Source organism: Mustela erminea, chromosome 13, assembly GCF_009829155.1.
Source record: "Mustela erminea isolate mMusErm1 chromosome 13, mMusErm1.Pri, whole genome shotgun sequence".
Taxonomy (NCBI): Eukaryota; Metazoa; Chordata; class Mammalia; order Carnivora; family Mustelidae; genus Mustela; species Mustela erminea.
In genome coordinates this window covers 79,013,487-79,036,198 of record NC_045626.1, presented here as the reverse complement: position 1 = coordinate 79,036,198, position 22,712 = coordinate 79,013,487, and the positions used below count along the sequence as shown (strand labels likewise).

The 22,712-nt window shown below is 50.1% G+C and overlaps 1 protein-coding gene across 6 annotated transcripts in view; it reads right to left on the bottom strand.

The window, feature by feature from the left end:
* The window catches only part of KSR2 (kinase suppressor of ras 2), a 413,744-nt gene that overhangs the window by 50,166 nt on the left and 340,866 nt on the right, over positions 1-22,712 (bottom strand). For all 6 annotated transcript variants that reach the window (XM_032309540.1, XM_032309545.1, XM_032309544.1 and 3 more), the window contains 2 exons: positions 22,261-22,309; positions 19,987-20,354 (listed from right to left, as the gene is read on the bottom strand). In XM_032309540.1, coding sequence (XP_032165431.1) covers positions 19,987-20,354; positions 22,261-22,309 — 417 coding nt within the window. The remainder of the gene's footprint in view (positions 1-19,986; positions 20,355-22,260; positions 22,310-22,712) is intronic.

The window sequence follows — 22,712 nt, the reverse complement described above, 5'->3', positions numbered from 1 at the left end:
CGGTTCCTAATCCTGGTTCCAGGAAAGAATTACAGGGAGAGCTTCAACAAAAGGACATCCAGGCCCCACCCCCAGAACCTTTGCATCAGGACCTTCTGCGGGGGTGGAGTCCTGACATCACCCATTAAAAATCAAATTTTAAAAAGCTCCCCAGGGGCCCCTGGGTGGCTCAGTCAGTTAAGCATCCGCTTTCAGCTCAGGTCACGATCCTGAGGTCCTAGGACTGAGCCCTGAGTGGGGCTCCCTGCTCAGTGGGGAGCCTGTTTCTCCTTCCTCCTCTGTCCTCCTCCCCGCTTGTGCTCTCCACTCTCTCTCCAATAAATAAAATCTTAAAAAAATAAAACAAAGAGCTTCGCAGATAATCCTAGTGTTAAGTCAAGATTCAGAACTACTAGAAAAAAGGAAACTGCTCATTTTGACCCAATAAAGGACAACCCACCCCCCAATCCTCTCATTTTCATTGACTTTCATCCAAAAAACAATCTGCCCCCTCACATCTGTTCTGAAATTCTTTTGTTTGCAAAACATGGTCTGGTTTTTTAAATTATTTTTTAGAGATGAGAGAGCACAAGCAGAGGGAGGGAGAGAGGAGGAAGCAGGCTCCCCACTGAGCAGAGAGCCCGAGGTGGGGCTCGATCCCAGGACCCTGAGATCATGACCTGAGCCGAAGGCAGAGGCTTAATCCACTGAGCCACCCAGGCGCCCCAGAACACTGTCTGGCTTTATCTACTGCTCGAAGCAGCTCTGTGGCATCGAGTTCACAAAGCCCATCCTACAGGATCTGTCAGCATCCAGCACCCAGGGAGGAAAACAGGTGTCCCAACTCCAAGTCCAAGAGGACGTCCTTAAATAAAAGGACCGGAGATCTTTAGGACATTTAAAGAAAACCATGGCCATCCATCCATCTTACACAGGGAAAGGAGCTCAAGGGACCTGGTTTTGATACTTGACCCCCAAAGATACTCTTAGTAGGACTGACTGAAGGCTTTTACTGCAATACTGAAATGCCACAGAGACAATTGCCCAGATGGGGCTGGATCGGGCAGGGAAGGGGAAGAGATGTGTTCCTTAGAGAAGGGCCACTTAGAGATAAAGGGAAAGTTTCTGGAATCGCAAGGCAGGCACCATTTAAGGCCAGCGGGTGTCTGTCTGTCCCCAGCAGCTCCATCTGCCTGTAGACAGGGCCCTTACTCCGCTCGGTTTTCTTGAGTGGGTTAAATCTAGCCCCCTGTGATCTTATTTGAACTGCTGATTTGCTTAGCAAACTCTTTCCCTATAAATAATGAATAAGTAAACTCCAGCCTGCCACTGATAAATTATTACAAGTTGGGAGTTAATGGGGTGTAAAGTAGACAGGCAACAGCCCTGCCGTTGGTTCCCCTCCCCACCTCCAAGCTCTGGAAAATGCGCTAAGCCACTTTGGAGCCTACTAAGTCGGCATCTTCCCTCCCCACCCCGACCACCCAAGACCACCGTCTCTTCCTCCATCTTTTTCCAGGGTCTCGGCTTCCATGCTCACCAGGACGGAATTCCATAAAAATGAGAACCAAAGGCAAGGAAACAGGAGGCAGAGATGGTTCTGGGTCTTTCAGGCTTGCTGCCTGGTTTTTTGTTTGGACGGTCTGTTTTCTTTTCATATCTGGGAATGTGCCACCCACTGTTCATTTCCATGGGCGTGCAGGACACTGCAATTCCCGTCTATGGACACTCCCGACCCTACCCTGTCATCTTGCTTTGCTCCAAGGAGTTGGCTTTAATTATGACACACTCTCTGACTCCATCAGGCCTCAGGAGGAAAGCTCCAAACGCTCATTCCCAGCACCTACCAGTGCCTAATGGGCTCTCAACAACCATTTGCTGAATGGCTAGAAGGCTAGGTCATGACATGAGTGGGTGGACAGGCACAGGAACAGACAGATGGGAGGATGAGTTGGTAGGAAAAGGGGTGCTTGAGCACACGGATGATGGGTGGGGAAGACAGGTGAATGCTGGATGGGTGGAGGGAAGGAAGGGTGGCAGATGTTGAATGGGTACCTCTGTAGAGTGGGGCAGGGGGATGACAGGGGTGGATGAACTGATTAGAAGATGGATGGATGGATGGACGGATGGATGGATGATGGATGGATGGACAGACAGACGGACGGATGGATGGAGGATGGATGGAAGATGGAGGATGGGTGGACGGATGGACAGAGGGATGGATAGATGGACAGACGGACGTACAGATGGATGGAGGATGGATGATAGAGAATTGATGGATGGATGGACAGACAGATGGACGGATGGATGGAGGATGGATGGACGGATGGACAGATGGATGGACAGACGAACAGACGGACGGATGGATGGAGGATGGATGGACAGATGGACAGATGGATGGACAGACGAACAGACGGATGGATGGAGGATGGATGATGGATGGACAGACAGACGGACGGATGGATGGAGGATGGATGATGGATGGACAGACAGACGGACGGATGGATGGAGGATGGATGATGGATGGATGGACAGACAGACGGACAGATGGATGGAGGATGGATGATGGATGGATGGACAGACAGACGGACAGACGGATGGAGGATGGATGATGGAGAATTGATGGATGGATGGGTGGGTGAATGGATGCATGAACTGATGAGAAGATGGACAGATAGATGGATTGACAGACGGGTGGGTGGATGAGTGGTCCTTCACTCCTAAGTATTCAGCTGAGGCCAACAAGCCCCAGCCAAGGAGATAAAGGACCCAGATAAAGATGAAGTGGGTAATGTTCGAATCATTCCACAAACAAGCAGACTGGGAGCCGGAAAGGTTAAAGTTTGCCTAAGGTCATAGCAGAAGTAGTGCTTGAATTCTTGTTTCCTTTTTTTTCCATGCCTTTTCCTTGCCAAATTCAGCACAAGATGGAAAGTCCAGCCCTCCAGATGCCATGTCAACAGCACCCGTTTCCCATCTCGATATTCTGTAGCTGGGTGAGTGAGATAAGCCCTAGGGATGTCCCTGCACCGAGGCTGAAAGCTGGAGAGGAAGAGGGGGCAGGGCAGGGAAGCCAGAGAAGGCAGAGTTCCTGCAGGAGGAAGGGGGGACAAGCCCAGCTAAGCCCAAGAAACAGCAGTTTATTAACAAGACAGAATAATCTACCAGGCAAAGGCACAGCATCTCCGGTTCCAGGAGCCTGTCAAAGGCAGCCGTTGTTGCTCAGAAAGAGATCAGATTCTGGTGACGGATATGCCCGGACACACCTCCATGGTCTACAAAAATGCCAAACAAGCCCACTGAGAACCCTTGATCTGTGCCTCCACAGTCCCAAGAGGCCGCACTAATAATGGCCTGGGAGGAACTGCGTCTCAGATGGGGAAAGTCTGAAGATGCCTGGGACCCGTTCCTTGCCTTTGAAGATACTTGGTCTGTTCCCTGCTCAGTGCTCCTTTGGGTCTTTTGAACACCTAGAAGAAACGGAATGTGCTCTTGAAAGGGATTCAGGGACAAGGCTTTTGATTAAAGGCAAGAACAACTTCTCAGCCCCAAGACTCTCTATTTCTGTCAAAGGGAGGTGACAGCTGGGGACAGGTGTCCCTGCTTCTCATCTGTCAGTCACGGTCGAGGGACGGTCACTGCCCAGGAGACCACAAGAAGGAGCCCCAAGAAGGGGGAAGCCCATTGCCCCTCCCCTCAGCTGCAGTCCTGACTTTAAACTTGGATTACTGGCTCCTGCCAGTTTAACGAGATTTTCCTCACCCATACAGTGCTAAGTAGACCTGCTTTGACAACAGCAGACAGGAGTTCCAATCCCAGCTCCACCAGTACGAAAGTACCAACCCCACCTGGTAGGTGGGAAAACTCATAGTGCTTGGAACAACAGCAGACATGTGGTCAATGCTTCGTAAACTATCACCAATATATGATTTTTAAAATTATCCCACATTTCTCCGGTCCTGGTCATTCCATGCTGAATTTTCAGTCTCGCCATTCCCATTTGCTCCTCCTAGCCACCCAGGGAAACAGACACTGTTGTCCCCACTTTATAGATGAAAACACAGAGGCTCAGAAAGGGGAAGTGATTTGTCCGAGGTCACACAGCCAGCACCCTGACAAAGCTAGGACTCCTAACTCCGTGTCCAAAGTTCTCCCTGTTGTGGCACAGGACAAGAGTTTTGCTTGCATGCCCTCCCTTGGGTACCCACGATGCAGGGCTACTGGTGATAATCACTGCAACTACGAGACTTGACAATACTTACAGAGCACCTGATGTCATTCGCCTTCAAAATGAAACTGCCAGCTGTTTTACCAGCCAAAACGGGTTTATCTGAGAAGAGCAGAGAATTGCAACCCAGGATAAGCAAGCTATGGCAAAGCCATAGGCAAGTCCAACAAACAAAAGAGAATGTTACTTTATGGCGAAGGAAGAGGAAACTGGGAGGGGTTGTTTTGAAAGGAAAGTCAGCAGGAGAGAAGTAAGAGCTCAGGGTGAGGAGTTTCTCATTGGCTAAGTACCAGGGGTAGTCAATTCTGGTAGAAGATACAATGTACATCTTTCCCTGCTGGGACTTAGAATTGATGATTCCTTCCCATGGAGATTTTTCTGCTAGGGGTCTGTCATTGACAATTCTTCTGGCCATTGGCATCGCGTGGCACAGCTCCCCCTTCTAGCCTTCCCTGCTAGCATCCTGAGTTCACTCTAGTGAACTCACTCTGGTGAGCCTTTCTTTATCAATTTCCACAATGTGTAACAGGCTCAGTGCCTTAGATGTAGAAACCCACTTCCTTCACAATCATCTCACAAGGCAGGGCACTGTACAGATAGAGAAACTGAGGCTCAGAAAGGCTAATTACCAGTACAAACGAAAACCTTACACTGACAAACCTGTATGAAAGCCTAATTCCTCAGATCCAGACAATGAGTAAACCAACATTTTTCTGCAGCTTATTCTGCTGACCATCAGCTTGTATTTTTCTGATGACCCACAAGGCCAGGCACTGGGAGATACACGGAAGCTTGACTTTGACATTCAAGAACTTTTTTTTTTTCTGTTTTAAATTTCTAGATGGGGGAAATTCCCATGCATTTTACTCTGTACCCAAGGATGACAGAAGTGATCAGACCATGACAGTGATCTATGAAACTCATCCAGAGGGCCTTGGAGAATAGCTACAAAGAATATTCGAACAAAGAATTTTCGAACAAAGAATTAATTCATTTCTTAAGATGACACAGTACAGCCTGGTGGGGTTAAGGGTCAAGTTCTGGGATCAGGGAGATCAATGGTATAACGTGACCCAGCCTCACCCCAGCTGTATGTCTTTGGATGGTCCCCCTCTTTTCCCCAAGTCCCAGCCTCCTCATCTGTAAAATGGGGACAATAATTAAATGAAACAATAGATCCAAAGTCCTTAGTGCAGAACTCAGCTTGCAGTAGAAGTTCAAGAAACAAGTTCCCCTTAATACCGAGTGTGCCAGGCCCTCTTTTATGTTAACAAGGAGTCAACCAAGGGTGCCTGGGTGACTCCATCAGTTAAGTGTCTGCCTTTGGCTCAGGCCATGGTCCCAGGATCCTGGGATCGAGCCCCACATCAGGTTCCCTGCTCAGCAAGGAGTCTGTTTCTCCCTCTCCTACTTCCCCTGCTTGTGCTCTTTCTCTCTGTCAAATAAGTAAATAAAATCTTACAAAAAAAAAAAAAAAAAACCCCAAACAAAACAAAAACCAAAAAAACAACACCAAAAAACAACCAAATAAAACAAACAAACAAACAAACAAAAAACCCACCAAGGAGTCAACCAAACAACAATCTTCCCTTTCTTACTTTTACTTATGGCTGAACATCAAGGATTGGTCTTCAAAATAATACTGTGCCGTGCCCAGAGAGAACATCTCCCAGGAGTGGATTCATTTCCAGCCTTGGTGAACCCATACAGTCTTTCTGATGAATTTCAGCTCTTGCCTGCTGGGAACTGTTCCCGGCAATGGATCTTCCAGCTGTACCTCAGCCCCCTTTGAAACAGTCACCATCCCTCCAGTTCAGAGGGTAAAGAGCTCCATTCCCACCTGAACCCCAGCCGTAACCTGGAAATTCACACGGTATGCACCTAGGCGCACAGGTGCGGTTGTCAAACATCAGGGCACGGGTGAACAGGGAAGTCTGGGAGTAGGTGTAAAAACCACAAGCCAACAAAATGTTAAGGCCGCAAGGGTTCCCGGGGGCACTTTTCCAGATGCATCTCGCCTGGCCTTTCCATACTAGCTTCTCAAACCGCTGACCACTCGCTCCCTTGCTGAAACACTGTCTGCCCCGGGCTTCCATGATCACACACCCTCCTGGTTTTCCTCCACTCTCTGGCCCTTCGATCAGACTTCCTTAGAGGCACCCTTGGCCGCCTTCTCACCTACATCTCCCTCCCCGACCCCCTCATGCCTGCAGCCATCAGCATCCCCTGGGAACCAGTTAAAAATGCAAATTCTCAGGCCCCACCCAGGAGTTCCCCTTTGAGAAAGCCCTGCCCCAGGCCTGTGGTTCCTCGTTTCTCATAGCACAGACGGCTGCCCGCTCTGGAACTCTTGTCCAGACCTGCGCTCTGGACAGCGATTGATCCAAATACCTACTTGACACCACCTCCTGGAAGGCTCAGAAGCACCTTACACTAAACGTGCCAACCAGACTCTTTTGATGTTGCTCCCTGTCCCGGACCGAGTTCAGGAATCTCCTTCTCACTAGGTGTTGCCTGCCCCTAAGCAGCCTGGTCTCTGTTCCCCATCATTTCTAGCCTTTCCCTCCTCTCTTTCCTCCCAGAATAAAGGTACAGCCCACGGGCAGACGGGATTTCTGGGCATTCAACATTCAGAGAATGGAAAAAAATAAACACCAAACACAGTTTCTCCTTAAAGCAGGGGTTTCCGTGGTCCACCAAATAAATAAATAAATAAATAAATAAATAAATAAATAAATAGTAAAAAATAAAAATAAAAATCAACGAGTAGCTAAGGCAGGCCAGACACAATGCCTGCCTCTGGGGATCCTGATCTTCTGTCTCTCTCTGCTCCCTGCCTCCCTGGCTTCCCTCTTCTGCCAAAACAAACTCTTATTTTGCATTCAGAGATATAGGCTCCCAACGTGTATATTAATAAACCTATTGATTTTCCTCTTGCCGGTCATTATCAAGATTTATCTATCCCCCTGGCTCCCCATTGATTGAGGAAAGCATTATTCCCTCTGGTCAATCAATCCTGATAGACTCCATGACAAAGAGTCAATATCTATTTATTATTTGATTTATGGGCTTAATTATTTTAAACACGGCCAGGCAGGAACAAAGCAGAAGTTGAACAGTGCCCAAGCAACCGGGGCCGGTTTGGGAAGACATCAAACCACAGCCCGGGGCCTGGCAAGTTCCCAGAGCAGTGAAAATACACTCATCTGATGCTTCCCACTCCCCGCCCACCCACGACACCCTGGAGGCTGCCACAAGGAGAGGGGAGAGAAGGGATGCATGCCGGGGTATCTCTGTGCACCTGCCAGCTCAACAAGTCGTAAACCGGGTAGGTTCGGTGGTTTGGACAATGAGCCGGACTTGGAGGTGGGTCAGCCTTTCCCCTTCCTGCACCTGGGGGAAAGGGCCAGCAGGGCAGCGTCCCTAGAGGCTCCAGGGACATTCAAAAGAGGGAAGGACGTACCCACAGCTGGGAAGGAAAGAAAAGGAAGGGGGTGGTCTTGATTGGAACCTTGGTCTGAATTAGAGGACCCTGAGTTCAAATCGTGCCTCTCCCCAGCTTTCTATAACCTTCGCCGCTTTGCTTCCGTGGTGTCCTTGTCCACAAATGGGGGAGTGGAGTGGTACTTACTTCAGAGGGTCGTTAAACCCATTCAAAAGACAGAAAAGCCAGTATTCGCACGCAGGCCCATCAGAGGGCAGGGAACCAGCTTCTAATTACAACCTTGCCTTCCTCTGTGAAGCTACCCCCGTGCTCCCGAATTTGTTTAACCACTGGCTGACAGCAAAGCTGAGGAGACCGTCCCTCTGGTTTCTGGAACACATGTTAAGGACCTGATGTTGCCCACACTCGCCTTCAAAACAGGGGCGCGCAGCTGGCTATTTTTAACTCGGGTAAATAGTGAACGCTGTTGAAAATGCCTTTGTTTCCAAGGGACCGCCAGCCTGCTGTCGCTCTCCCCTCAGGGAGTCGGCCCAAGGATCTTTCAGAACCAAGGGTGTGAAAACCCGTGTTTGTTCCCGCTGATGTCTGATGAGGAGCCACACTGTCCACCCCATCCGTGGAGGGGGCGGGGGGCGGGGAAAAGATCTGCTGCGAGCTCCGCTAAGGAAAGGGATTGCCCCATGTTGGTCTTTCTGCTTTGCAAATTGAAGGCTTCGCTCCTCTGGCTATAACTCTGGTGGCTCCCCCGGACTCTGCAAGCAGAGTCCAGATTCCTAAGCTTGGCCCACAAGGTCCTTTCAGGCCGCCTCCAGCTCCTTCGCCCTTGCTAGGACACGTATGAATCCCACCCTCCAACCATGGACTCTTCTGCCTCCTTCCCAGCCCCTCCCACCTCCAGTCCTCTGCATTACAGATCTGGCTGTTAAGAATGCCAATACCCCGGGGCACCTGGGTGGCTCAGTAGGTTAAGCATCTGCCTTTGGCTCGGGTCTTGATCCTGGGGTCCTGGGATGGGGCCCCAGGTCAGGCTCTCTGCTCAGCGGGGAGTCTGCTTCTCCCTCTGCCCTTCCCCCTGCTTGTGCTCTCTCCCATAAATAAATAAGGTCTTCAAATAAAAAGAAGGCCAACACCGTCTTGTCCATCTGGCTAATTCCTTGATTTGGGGAAGGGGCCAGATCTGGGACCCCACAGCTCCCTGGGATCTGACAGCAGAAATCGAGGACGCTGAGAATCATCCCAGTCACCTGTTTGTGAATTTCAGGGGGCAGAGGCCTGAGGAGGCAAATGCCTTCATTTCCTCATTCCCACCATGATGAGTGTTTGGGGCCAATAGAGCCCCACAACACTGGACTCTTTACTGTCGGGATGATAATTTACATCACACAGTTGGCATCTCCTTCTTTGAATCCCTGTTAATTCTCCCACATCCTATAGCCACCCCCCCACCACCCAGTTTGTACTCTATTTTATATGTCCCACACATTTCTCAGTGATTCTGAGTAAACAGTACCATTCATTGTCTGCAGCTACACTTGCCTAGAGGAGCAGGCTGTGATAATGCGTGTGAATATATTTTTGGCAATAGTTATTCATTCACTCCACAAGTATTTAAGGGGGACCCAGGGTTTTAGAGGCTGGGGATGCAGAGGTGAGCCAAGTAGCTGAGGTCGTGCTCTCCCCAGGCTTATGTTTTAGGGTGGGGGAAGGGATGTAAGGAAGAGACAAAAAACAAGCAAATTGAGGAACAAGATAGTATCTTATGGTGAGAAGTGCTCTAAGGAAAATAAAACACAGCGAAGTCCTACAAGGGAATGGGGGGGGAGGGCGGCAATGGGGTGCCACTTCGGATTGGTTCCAGGATTCCATGCTCTTCTGGGGTCCTTTAACTCTGTCTGCTTTTTCTCAGTCCCCTGTGCCCAGTGACCCTCCCCCACCAAGACACCCCACGCCAGAGGGACTCCAGGCTCCGTCCTTGGACAGCCTCCTGATCCTCCCTGGATGACCTCAGCTGCCACAGAAGCCCACAGCTTCAATCACCACTTCTCTGCAGATGACTCACACACGGTTATTTCCAGCCTCAACCTTCCATCTGAGCTGGAGACTGGTATATCCAGCTCCTTTCTCAGCATTGCCTTGTGGACGGCTTGAAGCTCAGAGAGGTACAAGGTATAAGGCACGAGTCCAAGGAGTCAAATCACAGCCATCCCCTCAGATCATTTTATGTCATAATAAACACAGAACACCTGCTGCTTGAAGACCCAACGAGATCTTGGTACCTGGGAGGAAATACACGCCTCCTGTTAACTGCTATCACTATTATTGCCATCATCGTGGTGAGAATAGCATCCTATTACCATAGCAACTGGGAGATACAAGGTATTGAGTATCTCTGGTGATAGGAGGCATTAAGCTATATTTTGATCTCTAATTCTTATTACTACCTTACAAGAGAGAAAAAGCTCATCCCATTTTACAGATGAGGAAACAGAGGTGCACAAAAGTGAAGGAATTTACGGTAGACCCAAATCCAAAAAAGGGGACATTCCTACTTGTATTTGGGGAAAGTAGCAAGTGATAGTATGGGATTGCCAGATCAGCCTATGGGATAGAAGATCTATCCATAAATGTGTGTGTGTGTGGGGGGGGGGGTATGTGTGTGCATCAAAGGGCTCCTGGCCCTTCACCAAAACCCATGTCATTGTCCTCCTGGGAACACAGCTGGCAATTCCTTAGCCTCCCTCATAGTCAGGGGTGGTCGAAGGACTATTCCAGCCCATGACACAGGGGTGGAATGTTGCCCACCACTTTTAAGTATGGCTCACGGAAACATCACATGCAAGCTCTATGTACTTTCTTCTTTCCCCAGCTAGAAGCAGAGAACTCGGAGCCCTACAGATGGGTCCAAAAGATGGGCTTGGTCTTAGATCCCTCCATACCCGAGGAAGAGCCACCAACCATCCAGAAACACCCATCTTGGACTTTTATGTGAGCAAGAAATGGGACTTCTATTGTATAAAGCCATCAGATACTTTAAGATTTATTTGTTACAGCAGCTGTTACTGTTACTGTGACAGATACAAACCGGAAGTTTGCGTGTTTATTAGGAACACTGCCTGGAAGGCTACACACGAGAGTATTCACGTGACCGCCCCTGGCTGTAGACATTACAGGTGAATTTCATTTCCCTTTTTTCACGGATCCGCACTTTCAATAACAAGTTATCACTTGCCTAATAAGACACACAAGTTACTTTTTAAGTGATAACAGATGGCCCGCTTGCTAATTTAGAATCTTTGGGATTCGAGGAACGTGGTGGCCAGGGGCGAAGTCTTCACCCAGGCAAGTCCTCGGCTGGTCATACGATCGTTTACCAACAGGCATAAGCAACGTACATGAGATGATGTTAATAATAATGAGGATAATGAGGCAGTGCATTTATAGCCTTTCCTTCACAAAAGTCCCAGGGTGCTTCACATTCCAGCACAATTAAAGGCAGTCACAGACAAAAACCTTTTCAGCTGCGCTTTATAAAGGGAAAGCAATTCAGCTTTTTGAACATAAAAGGAAGACGATTCCACTAGATGATGGGGGACGGAATCTTCATGTGTTCAGAACCCCAACCCCCACTTTTGTATGTTATATTTAGGACAATCAAACTGGCCTGAAAGGGGAAAAGAAAAAAAAAAAATCAGAAACCCCACAAGTATAGAGTTACCGGAAAAGCAAGTCAAGATCTCATTCGGGCACAGAGTTACTACGGTCTTAGTTAGCAGAAGGCAGGGTCCTCCGTCTGTCTGTCAAATAGAGCAGCTTGGCACTATTCTGTTTGAAAGCAGGAAAAGCAAGGGCTGATTTGGAGTTGGAAGTAGTCTATTCAATACCTCCTGATATCTACCAGATTTAGAATGCTGTGCAAACAAGGCCTCGTGGGATTTCATTACTACCTTGTCCCGGGGAGCCGGGTGGGGCTGGATGTAGGGTGTGCACAGCGAGGGGATCCAGCCAGCCTCACACGACTTCACAGCTGCATTTAGACTCTGGGCACCCAGCGACTGGGTGGGACTGAGGACACTTGCCCAATAAGAAATTTTTAAAAATCCTCCTGAAAGCAGTGGGGAGATCCTGTTTTTCCTTCTCCTTCCTGCGGCACCCATGCCAAGCCCCTCTATCACAATGAGTGCCTCTATTGTTCTGTTCCCTCCTACCCCCATCCCCGAGAAAGCCTCCTGAAGTTCGTGGCATTTCCAAATACAGAGGAATCCTACTCGGCATTCCCCACACAGGTGGGGACACTACAGTGACAGTCAGGACACCCCAGAATCTCATTTCCTCTGATTGTGTCCTTCAGGGCTGGGCTACGTTGATGCTGTCACTGCTCTCAACAGAATGAGGTTTTGATACATTGAACCAACTAAATAGCCGAGTCTAAGAGGAGGCAGCAAGCAGCCAGGCCATTAGGAAACGTCCAGAGCGTTGGGAGTCAACTCCTGTTTAAAATCTTTCACTGGCTTCCCACTGCCATAGAATAAACTCTGCACCTTTATCCACACCTTTGAGACCCTACAGCTCCTCCCTTACCACCCTGCTATCATTCACGTGCTCCATTCTGGTCCTTGAAGGTGCCCACCCCATTCCCACCTCAGGGCCTTTGCACCCGCTGTGCCACTGCCTGGATTGCTCTTTCCCCTGCTGCTCCTGCTCATTAGGTCTCAGCTCAAAGGTCACCTCCCCTAAGACACCTCTTCTCAGCCCCTCCTCCAAGCAGCCCTCCCGTCAGTCTGACCCATCCCCCATACCCTTCGCAGCACTTAACACAATGTTTAATTATCTTACTTGTCTGTTCAATTTGTTACTGACCGTCTCTTCTCCTAGAATGGAGGAACCATGGGAACGGTGTTCTCAAAACATAGCACTCAGCCAGGGGCCCGGACATGTCTTCAGAAGGCACGTCCGTGAACTCACACTAGCGCTGAAGCTAACAGGTGGTTCTCGGGCCCCTGCTGGCCTTCGCTTTGGGACGTTCCGGGCCCTTACTCCTCTGGGACCCAGCTGCTCACCTCCCAGGGCAGCCTGGCAGAAACACTCGGTGAGGGCTCCGGGGTGTGCAGCTCTTGGCAGTGGAAAAGTCTCGCTCGGGGTAGGACGTGAGAACCGGTTTCTTTAGAGCAAGGGCTCTGAGCCTGAGCGCACATGAGAGATTTCCTGCAGAACTTCCTGCAACTCAGAAAGGGGGTCCTCCCTGAGAGCATCTGATTGGGATGGAGGGGATTCTTGATCTTCTATTTGCCTTTCTTAAAAAGTTCCCAGGTGATGCTAGTTAGGGGTCTGTGGCTTTAAATAATCTGGGGATTCTAGAAAAAGACTGGCGGGAAGGGGGGCAGCTTGTGGGCCATGGGAACTTTGTCAATTGCTGATATCAATAATACAAGTCTTTTGCAGGGAAAGAGAAAGTGAGTATGTTTTCTTTTCTTTTCTTTAAGATTTTTATTTCACAGAGAGAGAGAGAGAGAGAGAGAGAAAGAGAGAGAGATCACAAGTAGGCAGAGAGGCAGGCGGGGGGCAGGGGAAACAGGCTCCCTACTGAGCAGAGAGCCTGATGCGGGGCTCAATCCCAGGACCCTGAGACCATGACCTGAGCCGAAGGCAGAGGCTTAACCCACTGAGCCACCCAGGCGTCCTGAGTGTGTGTTTTATAAGATAAAGAGCAGGACAGAGAAAGAGGAAGGGAAGTGTGTGATGTGGAGGATATATGAGAGGTGTGTGTGTGCGCATGTGTGCATATTGGCACCATAGTAACTTATAGGGTATTTTAGTACATAAACAGAATCAAAGCTACAAAAAATGAAACTGCTTTAATAAGCCAGTGGCTTGCAAACTGTGGTGTACCAAATCCTCTGGAACTTAAAAAAGACAGAGGCTTTGGCACACTGGACTAAGATGGGGCCTGGCTTTTACAGCACTACAGGTACCCAGGTGCATCTGATGAGATCAGGGGTGGTGAGATCCCATGATATATTCCTGCCTACTCCCCCTGACCCCGCTGATGCAGCCAGGGCAACGGAGGATGCCACAAGACTAAAATCAGACATACGTTTGCTTAATTCTAGGTTCTGCCAGGTGTTTGTTCTATGACCCAGGCAAGGGCTCCCTTTGCCTTGTCTGACCTCAGTTTTCACACTTGGAAAATGGGCACAGTCATAAATGGGAGAAGATCACCGTGCCTGGCCTGAAGCCGAGTACTGGCTGAAAGTTCGTGGACCCTGTTGCCGTTTTGGTGTATGGTGGGGGCTCTGCGTTTATGAACATTAAAGAAATGCCCCTGAAGCAGGGAAACGGTTTTAGACATGATGATCAGCTGTGCCTCCTTTAGCTTCAAAAAAAGGCACCCCAGGGTGGACTGTGGTCTCCACGGGACCCTGAAGCTCACTGTGTCTTCCTTTCCAGAGAGACAGGGCTGGAGCAGCAGCTAATGAGGGCACTGGGACATGGTGATGTGCCTTTCTGGGAAGAATGGAGAAGCGTGTCTCCCTCCTTAGGCTCACCCTTGGTGACGACAAGGGTAGAGCGGCGGCTTCTCTGCTGCTGATGGAGACCCACAGGCAGAACGCTAACCGCGGAGGGCAGCCCTCTGAACACAGCCCTTCCTGGTCCAGCCAAGGGTAATGGGCTGGGTTGGGGGAAAAGGACGCTGGCGCCTGGTGAAGTCATCGCGTCTGACCATAATGGGAAGTGAGGGCAGATAAACGGCCATTTCCTTGAACTGTGAATGCCTCTGCAGCCATCAAAATACCCTCCTTGGGCCCCCACCCTTTATTTTGGGAGTTTCTCCATTTTTGTCCTTAAAGACACCAGTTCCCACCCCTGCCCATGACCCTCCAAGGGCTGCCTGCTCTCCTGAGCATAAAATCCAGACCTCTTGCCAGCCCTCCGGGTCCTATAGCAGAGGGTCTTGGCGGCGGGGGCATCCCAGCTGCCTGAAGAGTCGTATGGGGGAGGTTTTGTACAGAACCCGAGGCCTTAAGTCAGAGACTCTCTGCCAGCGGTTCTCGACTGGGGGTAACTTTGGCCCAGGGACATCTGACAATATCTGAAGACATTTTTGTTCTCACAACTAGGGACTCAGTACTATTGGCATCTTATGGGTAGGGAAGAGGATCCTAACTATCCTACAAGACACAGGCCAGACCCTGTAATGAATGACCCGGCCTCCAATATAGTGCGGAGGCTGAGGGGCTGCTGTAGGCATTGGTGCCGACTTCAACCAGGCATGAGTGCCCTTCTCCCCTCCCCCAGTCTGGCTCCTGCCGGCTTCTTTTCTCGCCTCCCATCCTCTCGTCCTCACTGACCATGTTCTGCCACCACAGTCTTCTCTCTGGTTTGAAGCACACCCTGCTCATTCCTACCCCAGGGCCTTTGCATCCACTGTTCCTTCTGCTGAGTGTGCCCTGCGCCATGTCTGCAGAGCTGGCTCCTCATCCTCAGGTCTCTGCTGCCGGGATCCTCCCTCCCACCACGCTCACCTAAAATAACTCCAGTCCCCAAGGCCCTCTAGCACTGCTCTGGTTTGGTTCCTTCAACAGGCTGAGACCTACTCAAATGATCTCATTACTACACAGCACTAGTCTGTCTGCCCCACTGGAATGACAGCACTCTGAGAACAGGGTCCATGTCCGTCTTGCTCGCCACCCTCCCCTAGCATCCAGCAAAGTCCCTGGTACTCAACGTCTTTACTAAAACCTGATAACTGAATGCGTGACTGGATAAACATTGGGGGAGAATGAGTTTTCAACCTGTTGGAGGATCAAGTGCATCGTTAGAGAGCTGGGCTCCCGTCCTGGCCCCACTTTACTCTCCTGGCCTCAGTTTCCTTATCTATAATATGGCCCAGATGCATTTAGTGGGATCAGGCTCCTCCTAATGAGGCCCTCTTGGAGACATCAACTGTAGCATTTTGCTTTAGTCTTGTCCCCATGGCACCCAGCTAAAGTAGTTGGTCCACGTTCCTGTCACTAGACAAATAATAAATTTCTTCCCACTAAGATCTTAATTATTTTGTCATTTTGTCTGGTCTTTAAAAAAAAAATTTTTTTTTAACTTTCCTGTTTCCATTTGCCTCTGCACCAACTGGACACATCCAGCATCAGCCCTGAGCACACAGTAGGTACTCCCTGGTAATATTCCCCACGGTGTGGCTCCCACATGTTAATCAGATTCGAATGGACTGGGGAGCTTGGTTAGAAAGTCTTAACCTGGGGCGCCTGGGTGGCTCAGTGGGTTAAAGCCTCTGCCTTTAGCTCAGGTCATGATCCCAGGGTCCTGGGATCGAGCCCTGCATCAGACTCTCTGCTCAGCAGGGAACCTGCTTCCTCCTCTCTCTCTGCCTGTCTCTCCGCCTACTTGTGATCTCTGTCTGTCAAATAAATAAATAAAATCTTAAAAAAAAAAAAAGAAAGAAAGAAAGTCTTAACCTTCAGAGTGACTCGATTCATTAGGTCCAAGGTGATGTGACAGACTGAATACTGGAGCCCGAAGATATGCAGGTTCTAACCCTGGAAACCATGTATTGCAAAAGGGACTTGGCAGAAGCTGAGCGTCTTGAAATGAGAGATGTTTCTGGATGGCTGGGTCCTAGACGCACTCACAAAGATCCTTATATGAGGGAGATCTGACTGTGGAAGCAGGCCATGTGCCCACGGAAGGGAGGGGCGATAATGCTGGCCTTGAGGATGGAGGAAGGGGCCACAAGCCAAAGAATGCAAAGAATGTTCTAGAAGCCGGAAAAGACAAGGAAACATTCTGTTCCAGAGCCTCCAGAAAAGAGCAGCCCCCTTGACTTGAGCCCAATGAGAACCACTCTGGATATCCGGCCTTCAGAACTACAGAACAATAAATGTGTGTCACAGTAAGCCACCAAGTGTGTGCCCATCACCACACCCCTAGGAAACTTGACACTGGGAGCACTCAGCATCTGCACTGGCACGGCCTTCCTCCCTTTGCTGGCTCTGACGTAGGAGGTCCAGGCAGAGCGTACTTCAGGAAGCATCGCTCCAGGGCCGTTCCAAGCTGCTTTTCAAACCAGAGCGTTTTTGTCAGCATCAGAGGGACTCTGCTCCAAGCACCTACTTCTACCTCCTGATTTCGCAGATGGGGACACTGAGGCCCAGGCAACCGCAGGAAGGCAGAAGGAGGAGAGATGTTTCCTTTCAGTGCCATCGGCTTTCAAATTCCACTCGGAGTTTTATAAAATGAGCGATTGTGCCGACTGCCAATAGCTTTGCAACAATCTCATAATAACCCAATCGTGAAACGATTTAGCAATCCTGCTGCTAATTGTATTTGTGGATAGAGCAATTGGGTAACTAGTCGGTTATTACTCATTCCCCAAGAGCCATACACATCGTGTTACAGGGAAGCTAATCTTAGAAATACTTGTTAACTCCGATGATAATTACTAAGTAATTGGCGAGAACACGCCATTGTGAATTTAGCTGGAATATGCCAGGTAATTATCTGGTCTTATGTTCCCTGTAAAATAAATCCAGGGTCCAAAGATTGTTCTAGTTGGCTGGCTCTTGTCCAACCATGGGCCTCGGCCAGCCAATTACGCGGATGCAGGTGATTAATCAAATTACTCAAATATCGGGTTTCGAACTGAACATTCGGATAAGAGATCTGATGGTCGACAAGTGGGCGGTGCTGAATGGGAGAAGGGGGTACACAGAGCACCCCCTGAGATACATATATAATGACACAATAATAGGGAATAAATACCACTTCTTTGGGGCTCATCTGGCTTCTTCACACAAAATACCAAAACACTTCAGAGACCAATTACATGTCCCAAAGCTGCAGAGTCTTTATCAGGGTGCCAGGAAAAGGCTGCGCTATTTGTGAAATCTGCAGGCAGTTATGGTGCTTGGGGGTGGGGGTGGGGCAGAGTTTGCACATAATAGAAAGGGGCCACAAACGCAGCTGGCTTATAGGACGAGTGACACATTTCCATAATGACCACTCATTTCTCAAGGGGGGCTGCTGACCGAATCAGTCCACTTTCAATTAGCCCCTGGGAAAGAGGGGAGGGAGGCTTGGGGTACTGGGCTCTACCAATAACCCTAAGGAAGTCAGAGGGCGGGGGGTGGGGGGGTGAGAGGTCCTTAGAAGGGCAAGGCAAAGGACAGGAGATGGTGGGTTTTGTGTTTCTAGTTTGGGGACGTCTAAAAGAGGAGTCAGAGGGCCAGAAGGTGAGGAGCTGACCAGAGAGGAATTTGGGGTGACGGGCTGGTGGGAGCACTAGGCAGAAGACCAGTGTGTGTGTATGTGTGGAGAAGATCACCTTCCCACCAGATGTGTGTACCTCAAATAAAGGGCAATGCATGAGGACGATACATTCTGGATAACAAAGAGAGGAGGAAAGACGCTGTGGCAGGTTGTACAAGTGGCCACAAATTGTCCCTCTCCCTGTATCTATGCCCCTGCAAACCCTCCCACGCAGAGGCAGACTCTGTTCCTCCAAGCCTTGAATCTGGCTTGACCACGTGACTCGGTTTGGCCAATGACCATCGGTCAATGTAACAAGGACAGAGGTGTGAAAGGCACTTGCCCATCAGCACTTGACCTCTTGCTGCCCTGGGAACCCTGAGACCACCCTGGGAATGAGCCCAGGCTAGGCTGTTGGGGAGTAAGAGACTGTGGGAAGGTATACAAGAGTGACCAGCCCCCAGTCTGATCTGCCAGATGACCACAGATATGTCCAAGAACCCAGCTACGGGGCCTGGCTCAGTGCAGACCTATCCACAGGATAGAGGAAAACTCTGAAGGGTGGGGGGTAGTTTGTTACTCAGCACAAGCATACTGATACACTCACCTCGTGAGAACAGCTCAGCCCCCGAATATGATCTGAGCTGGGAATTTCAGGGCTCCTTCTGTACTGTTCAGGGTGGAGAACCACCATTTTTACCCTGGTTTAGGGAGGATTGAAGGGTCAGCTCTCGATCTCCAATCCTTCCAAAACACTTACCATGGGTTACATGGATTCAATCCATCATCTGCACAGTCAGGGCTGACAGACAATAACACACCTTCGTTGGGCCACTGAGATCTTATAAATGGGCTCAAGGAAGCTTTGTGTCACAAGGGACCAGACCAAAGACACACCAGCTCTTCCCTGAGCTCACAGCTCCTGCCAAGTTGAGAGACTTGTGCATTTGGGATCTCATTGCTTGAGCTGGGAATGGGAAGGAGAGAGTGGACTCTCGGCATCCCAGGCCACGCCAGGAATGGCACTGCTGTGGTCAGTCCTAAAGCAACAGCAGAGCAACAGCCAGAGTTCAAAAACACACCAAAGGATTGTTTCACAATTTTCAACTTTCAACTGAAGTGATTTTATTTTTTCTCAACATCCCATGTCCCTGGGCGAGATTAGAAAGCAAGTTCAGGAAAGTTGCTATCACCTGACATTTTCTTAATGTCAGATTTTCTCACTACCCTTCCTGTGCAGCTAGAGATCAGGGATCCTGGATATTTAAAATAGCAATCCTGAAGACCTGCAAACGTAATATGCTGCTTTCATGAAAGTCAGAATAACAGTCATCACGATCTTAGCCCACAGTTGGCAAAACTAGGGGCTGGGGGCCAAATCCAGCACATCGCCTGCTTTTATAAGTAAAGTTTTATTGGCACCCGGCCAATTTGATCCAAGTGAACAGAGTTGAGCAGTTGTTACAGAAACTCTGTGGCCGGGGCACCTGGGTGGCTCAGTGGGTTAAAGCCTCTGCCTTCGGCTCGGGTCATGATCCCAGGGTCCTGGGATCGAGCCCCACATCGGGCTCTCTGCTCAGCGGGGAGTCTGCTTCCCCCTACTCTCTCTGCCTGCTTGTGATCTCTCTCTCTCTGTCAAATAAATAGAAAATCTTAAAAAAAAAAAAAAAAAAAGAAAGAAACTCTGTGGCCCATGAAACCACATTCACTACTGGGCCCTTTACAGAAGAAGTGTTCCAACCCCTGATTGGATCCAATCAGTTCAATTTTCATATGGAGACTGTGAGTCTCAGCGCTGTTGTTCCACAAATACTAGGAGCACAGGGGGCTCCGAACCAACTTTCCTAGTTTCCCACTCGGTGCTCTCCCCGTGGCACTGGTCTGCCCAAAGAGCTCTAGAATCAAAAGTATTTTCTAGAATCTCAAACCGTAAAAACCACACAATCGTGAACGGCAGAACTGGAGACGCTCCCTTCGCGAGAACCACGCCTTAACCAGAAGCCCCCGCTTCGCAACCCTGCCAGAGGCAGGACTCTGGGACTGGGTTCGAGGGTGGGGGGCCCCGGGCAGGACTGACCTGGTGATGATGGCCAGGTGGGGCGGGCTCATACAGGCGCCCATGAAGAGTACCACATTCTCGTGCCGCGTCTGCCTGTAGGCCATCACCTCCCGCTTGAAGGCCTTTAACTGCTCCTCGTTATCCCTCTCGATGTCGATCAGCCGGATGGCCACCTCCCCGTGCCAGCGGCCGTGGTACACCTGCCCGAAGCGGCCCTTGCCGATGAGCTCGCCGATCTCCAGCTGCTCAAAAGGGATGTCCCACTCCTGCAGGAAGATGCTGGTCTGGCTGGCCTTGCGCGGGAAGCTCCGGGCTGAGAGCAGGGACAGGTTCATCTCCTCAAAGTCGTCCTCTGACTCCTCAGCCTCATCGTGGCCCTCTTCATTCTGGGGTCAGAAAAGGGAGAGTGGTCAGAGCGGCCCCTGCCACTGCTCCGCCTTCCTACGAGATCCCCCTGGGTCCGGACACATCCCTACATGCATTTTTGGGGCTGGGGGACATGTATCTATTCGCCCCAGGTTGCTCCTGTCTAGAATCACAGAAGAAAGGGCTGAAAGGGAGATCGTGATAGTCCAATGCTCTCTTGCCAAGGGGGAAACTGAGGCTCCTTCCCCCTTGCCAAGGGGGAAACTGAGGAGAAATGATGGGGGACCACCCATGCTGGTTTGCTGGAGGCTGCTGGTTTAGGCAATGGAAGCCTCCTGGGGGAAAGGGTGCCTGACTGGCTCAGTCGGTAGAGCATAGGACCCTTGGTCTCAGGGTTGTAAGTTTGAGCCCCACATTGGGTGTAAAAATGACTTAAAAATGAAAATACCCTTGGGAATCCCTTCAGGCCCAGCAAACGGGGGGTGCTTGGTCACCCCGGGAGGTTGCTTGACATCACATGGCCAGGCAGAGCTGGGGCTGAGGAACAGGTGTCTCGATTCCTAATCTCCAATGCCCTCTTATTCCGTCGTGATATTTCGACCTGCCTGCTCATGCGTGTGTAAGACAGACAACAGGCTGAACTGTGGATGCATCAGGGGTCTGTCTGCACAGAACACCTCAGCAGGGAGTGCCTTTTGCTTCCCCTAGGGGATTTGGAACTGATGAGTCAGAAAAGAGAGAGGTCAGAGCTCCTCTACACAGGGCAGACCCCTGGGCTTCCTCAGCCGCTGTGAGGACAGGGCATACAAGGGAGGCTCTTAGGAGGGCTTACTTAAATTGAACAAAATGAGCTGGAATCTGGTCTCTGTGTGACTTTGAGTGAACTGCTTGACCTCTCTGAGACTTCCTTCTCTCATCATAAAGTAAAGCTAATAAAACCTGGCCTCCACCCCCGAGATGGTGTGAGGTTTTCAAGGGATGAGAGCCCTTGGACATGCCTGACCATTTGCATCCAACAGCCCCTGGCTTCCAGAGAAAATGCAGATTCCTGGGCCCTACTCAGAGCTACCGAATCAGAGAAGAGAAGGCCAGGGCCAGAATGGTGCATTTTTGTCCCCGCACACCCAGGTGGCCCAGGAATGCTTAGGTGTGACCATCGAATCATTAGACACTGAAGGTCCGGGGACCTGACTTCCCAGCGTGGTGCCGGGACTGTCCTGGCCCTTGGGTTCTTTTACCTGAGTGAGGAAGCAGCAGGAGCCCCAGCCGGTGGGGATTCCCAGAGGCTTGGGGCCTGACGAGGCAGCCTGAGGTCCTCCTGCCCCCAAACCTGAGCAAGCTGCCCCTTGTGGCACACTTGGGAGAAATGACACACTTTCCATTGGTTGGCTTCGCCCAGGATCATTTTTCAACTAGCCCAGTAATTGCAGAAAGGACATAATTTTTTCTGGGCTCTGCTCCCTTCGCTTTAGACACAGCGACAGTGCTGCAGAGTCCATGGTTCTAACTCAGGACACTTCATTCGTTCCTCCAGTAGTTTCGGCAAATGGAAAGAAGCCCCAGAACATTCTCGAAAGCTCGCACCAAGCTCCTTGTCCCTGGGGACCCTGCCTCCCCTGGTGTATTCTTTGGAAGGCAGTGGGATACAACCTCCTCGTATTCACCTGGCCCTAAGCTGACTTTTCAACTAAGAATGCAAATCTCTTGGCAACTTCTGCAAGACTAGCTTTTCCATGATGCACACCATATAATAGCCCATTAGTCTCAGTGCCGGGAGGGGCCCCCCGCCACTTGTCCGGAGTTAGAACATCCATCAAACAGGGTCCCCCGGCCCCGACCCACCCCAAGCCCTCTGCGTCATCCATCGACCCTGCCAAGTGCTGGGCAGCCCCAGGAAAAAGGTGCTTCTCGCTCTCCGAATCTCACCTCTGAAGTTGGCTCCACTTCAATTTGAAGTAATGGATTTCCTTCCAAGCTTTAAAGAAAGGAAAAGAAACGTGACCCTCAGGTGAAAAGGAGGTCGGTGTCTTGTTTATCCATGTATGAAGTCTTGGAGTGAGAAGCCCTCCCCATCAAGGCTTAATCTCAACATTCACTTTAACACTTGGGTCCAAAATGATCCATAACCTCGCCATGAAAAAGCAATGACAAGGACACTGTCTTAAATCGATTTTCGGGACTGCTGAGGACCTCATTTTTCTTTATGGCTTCGGTTTCCACTGATCTGGAAGCTTCCTTATACATTGGCCGAAATGCCACGGGTGGAAGAGTTCTCAGAGCCCCGGGTGTTTGCTAGGAAAGGATTAACGAGATTGCTCGAGTTCACTTGGGTTTGGAATCTTACGGGAGAACCTTAGGGTTTGGGATTACAGGCACTG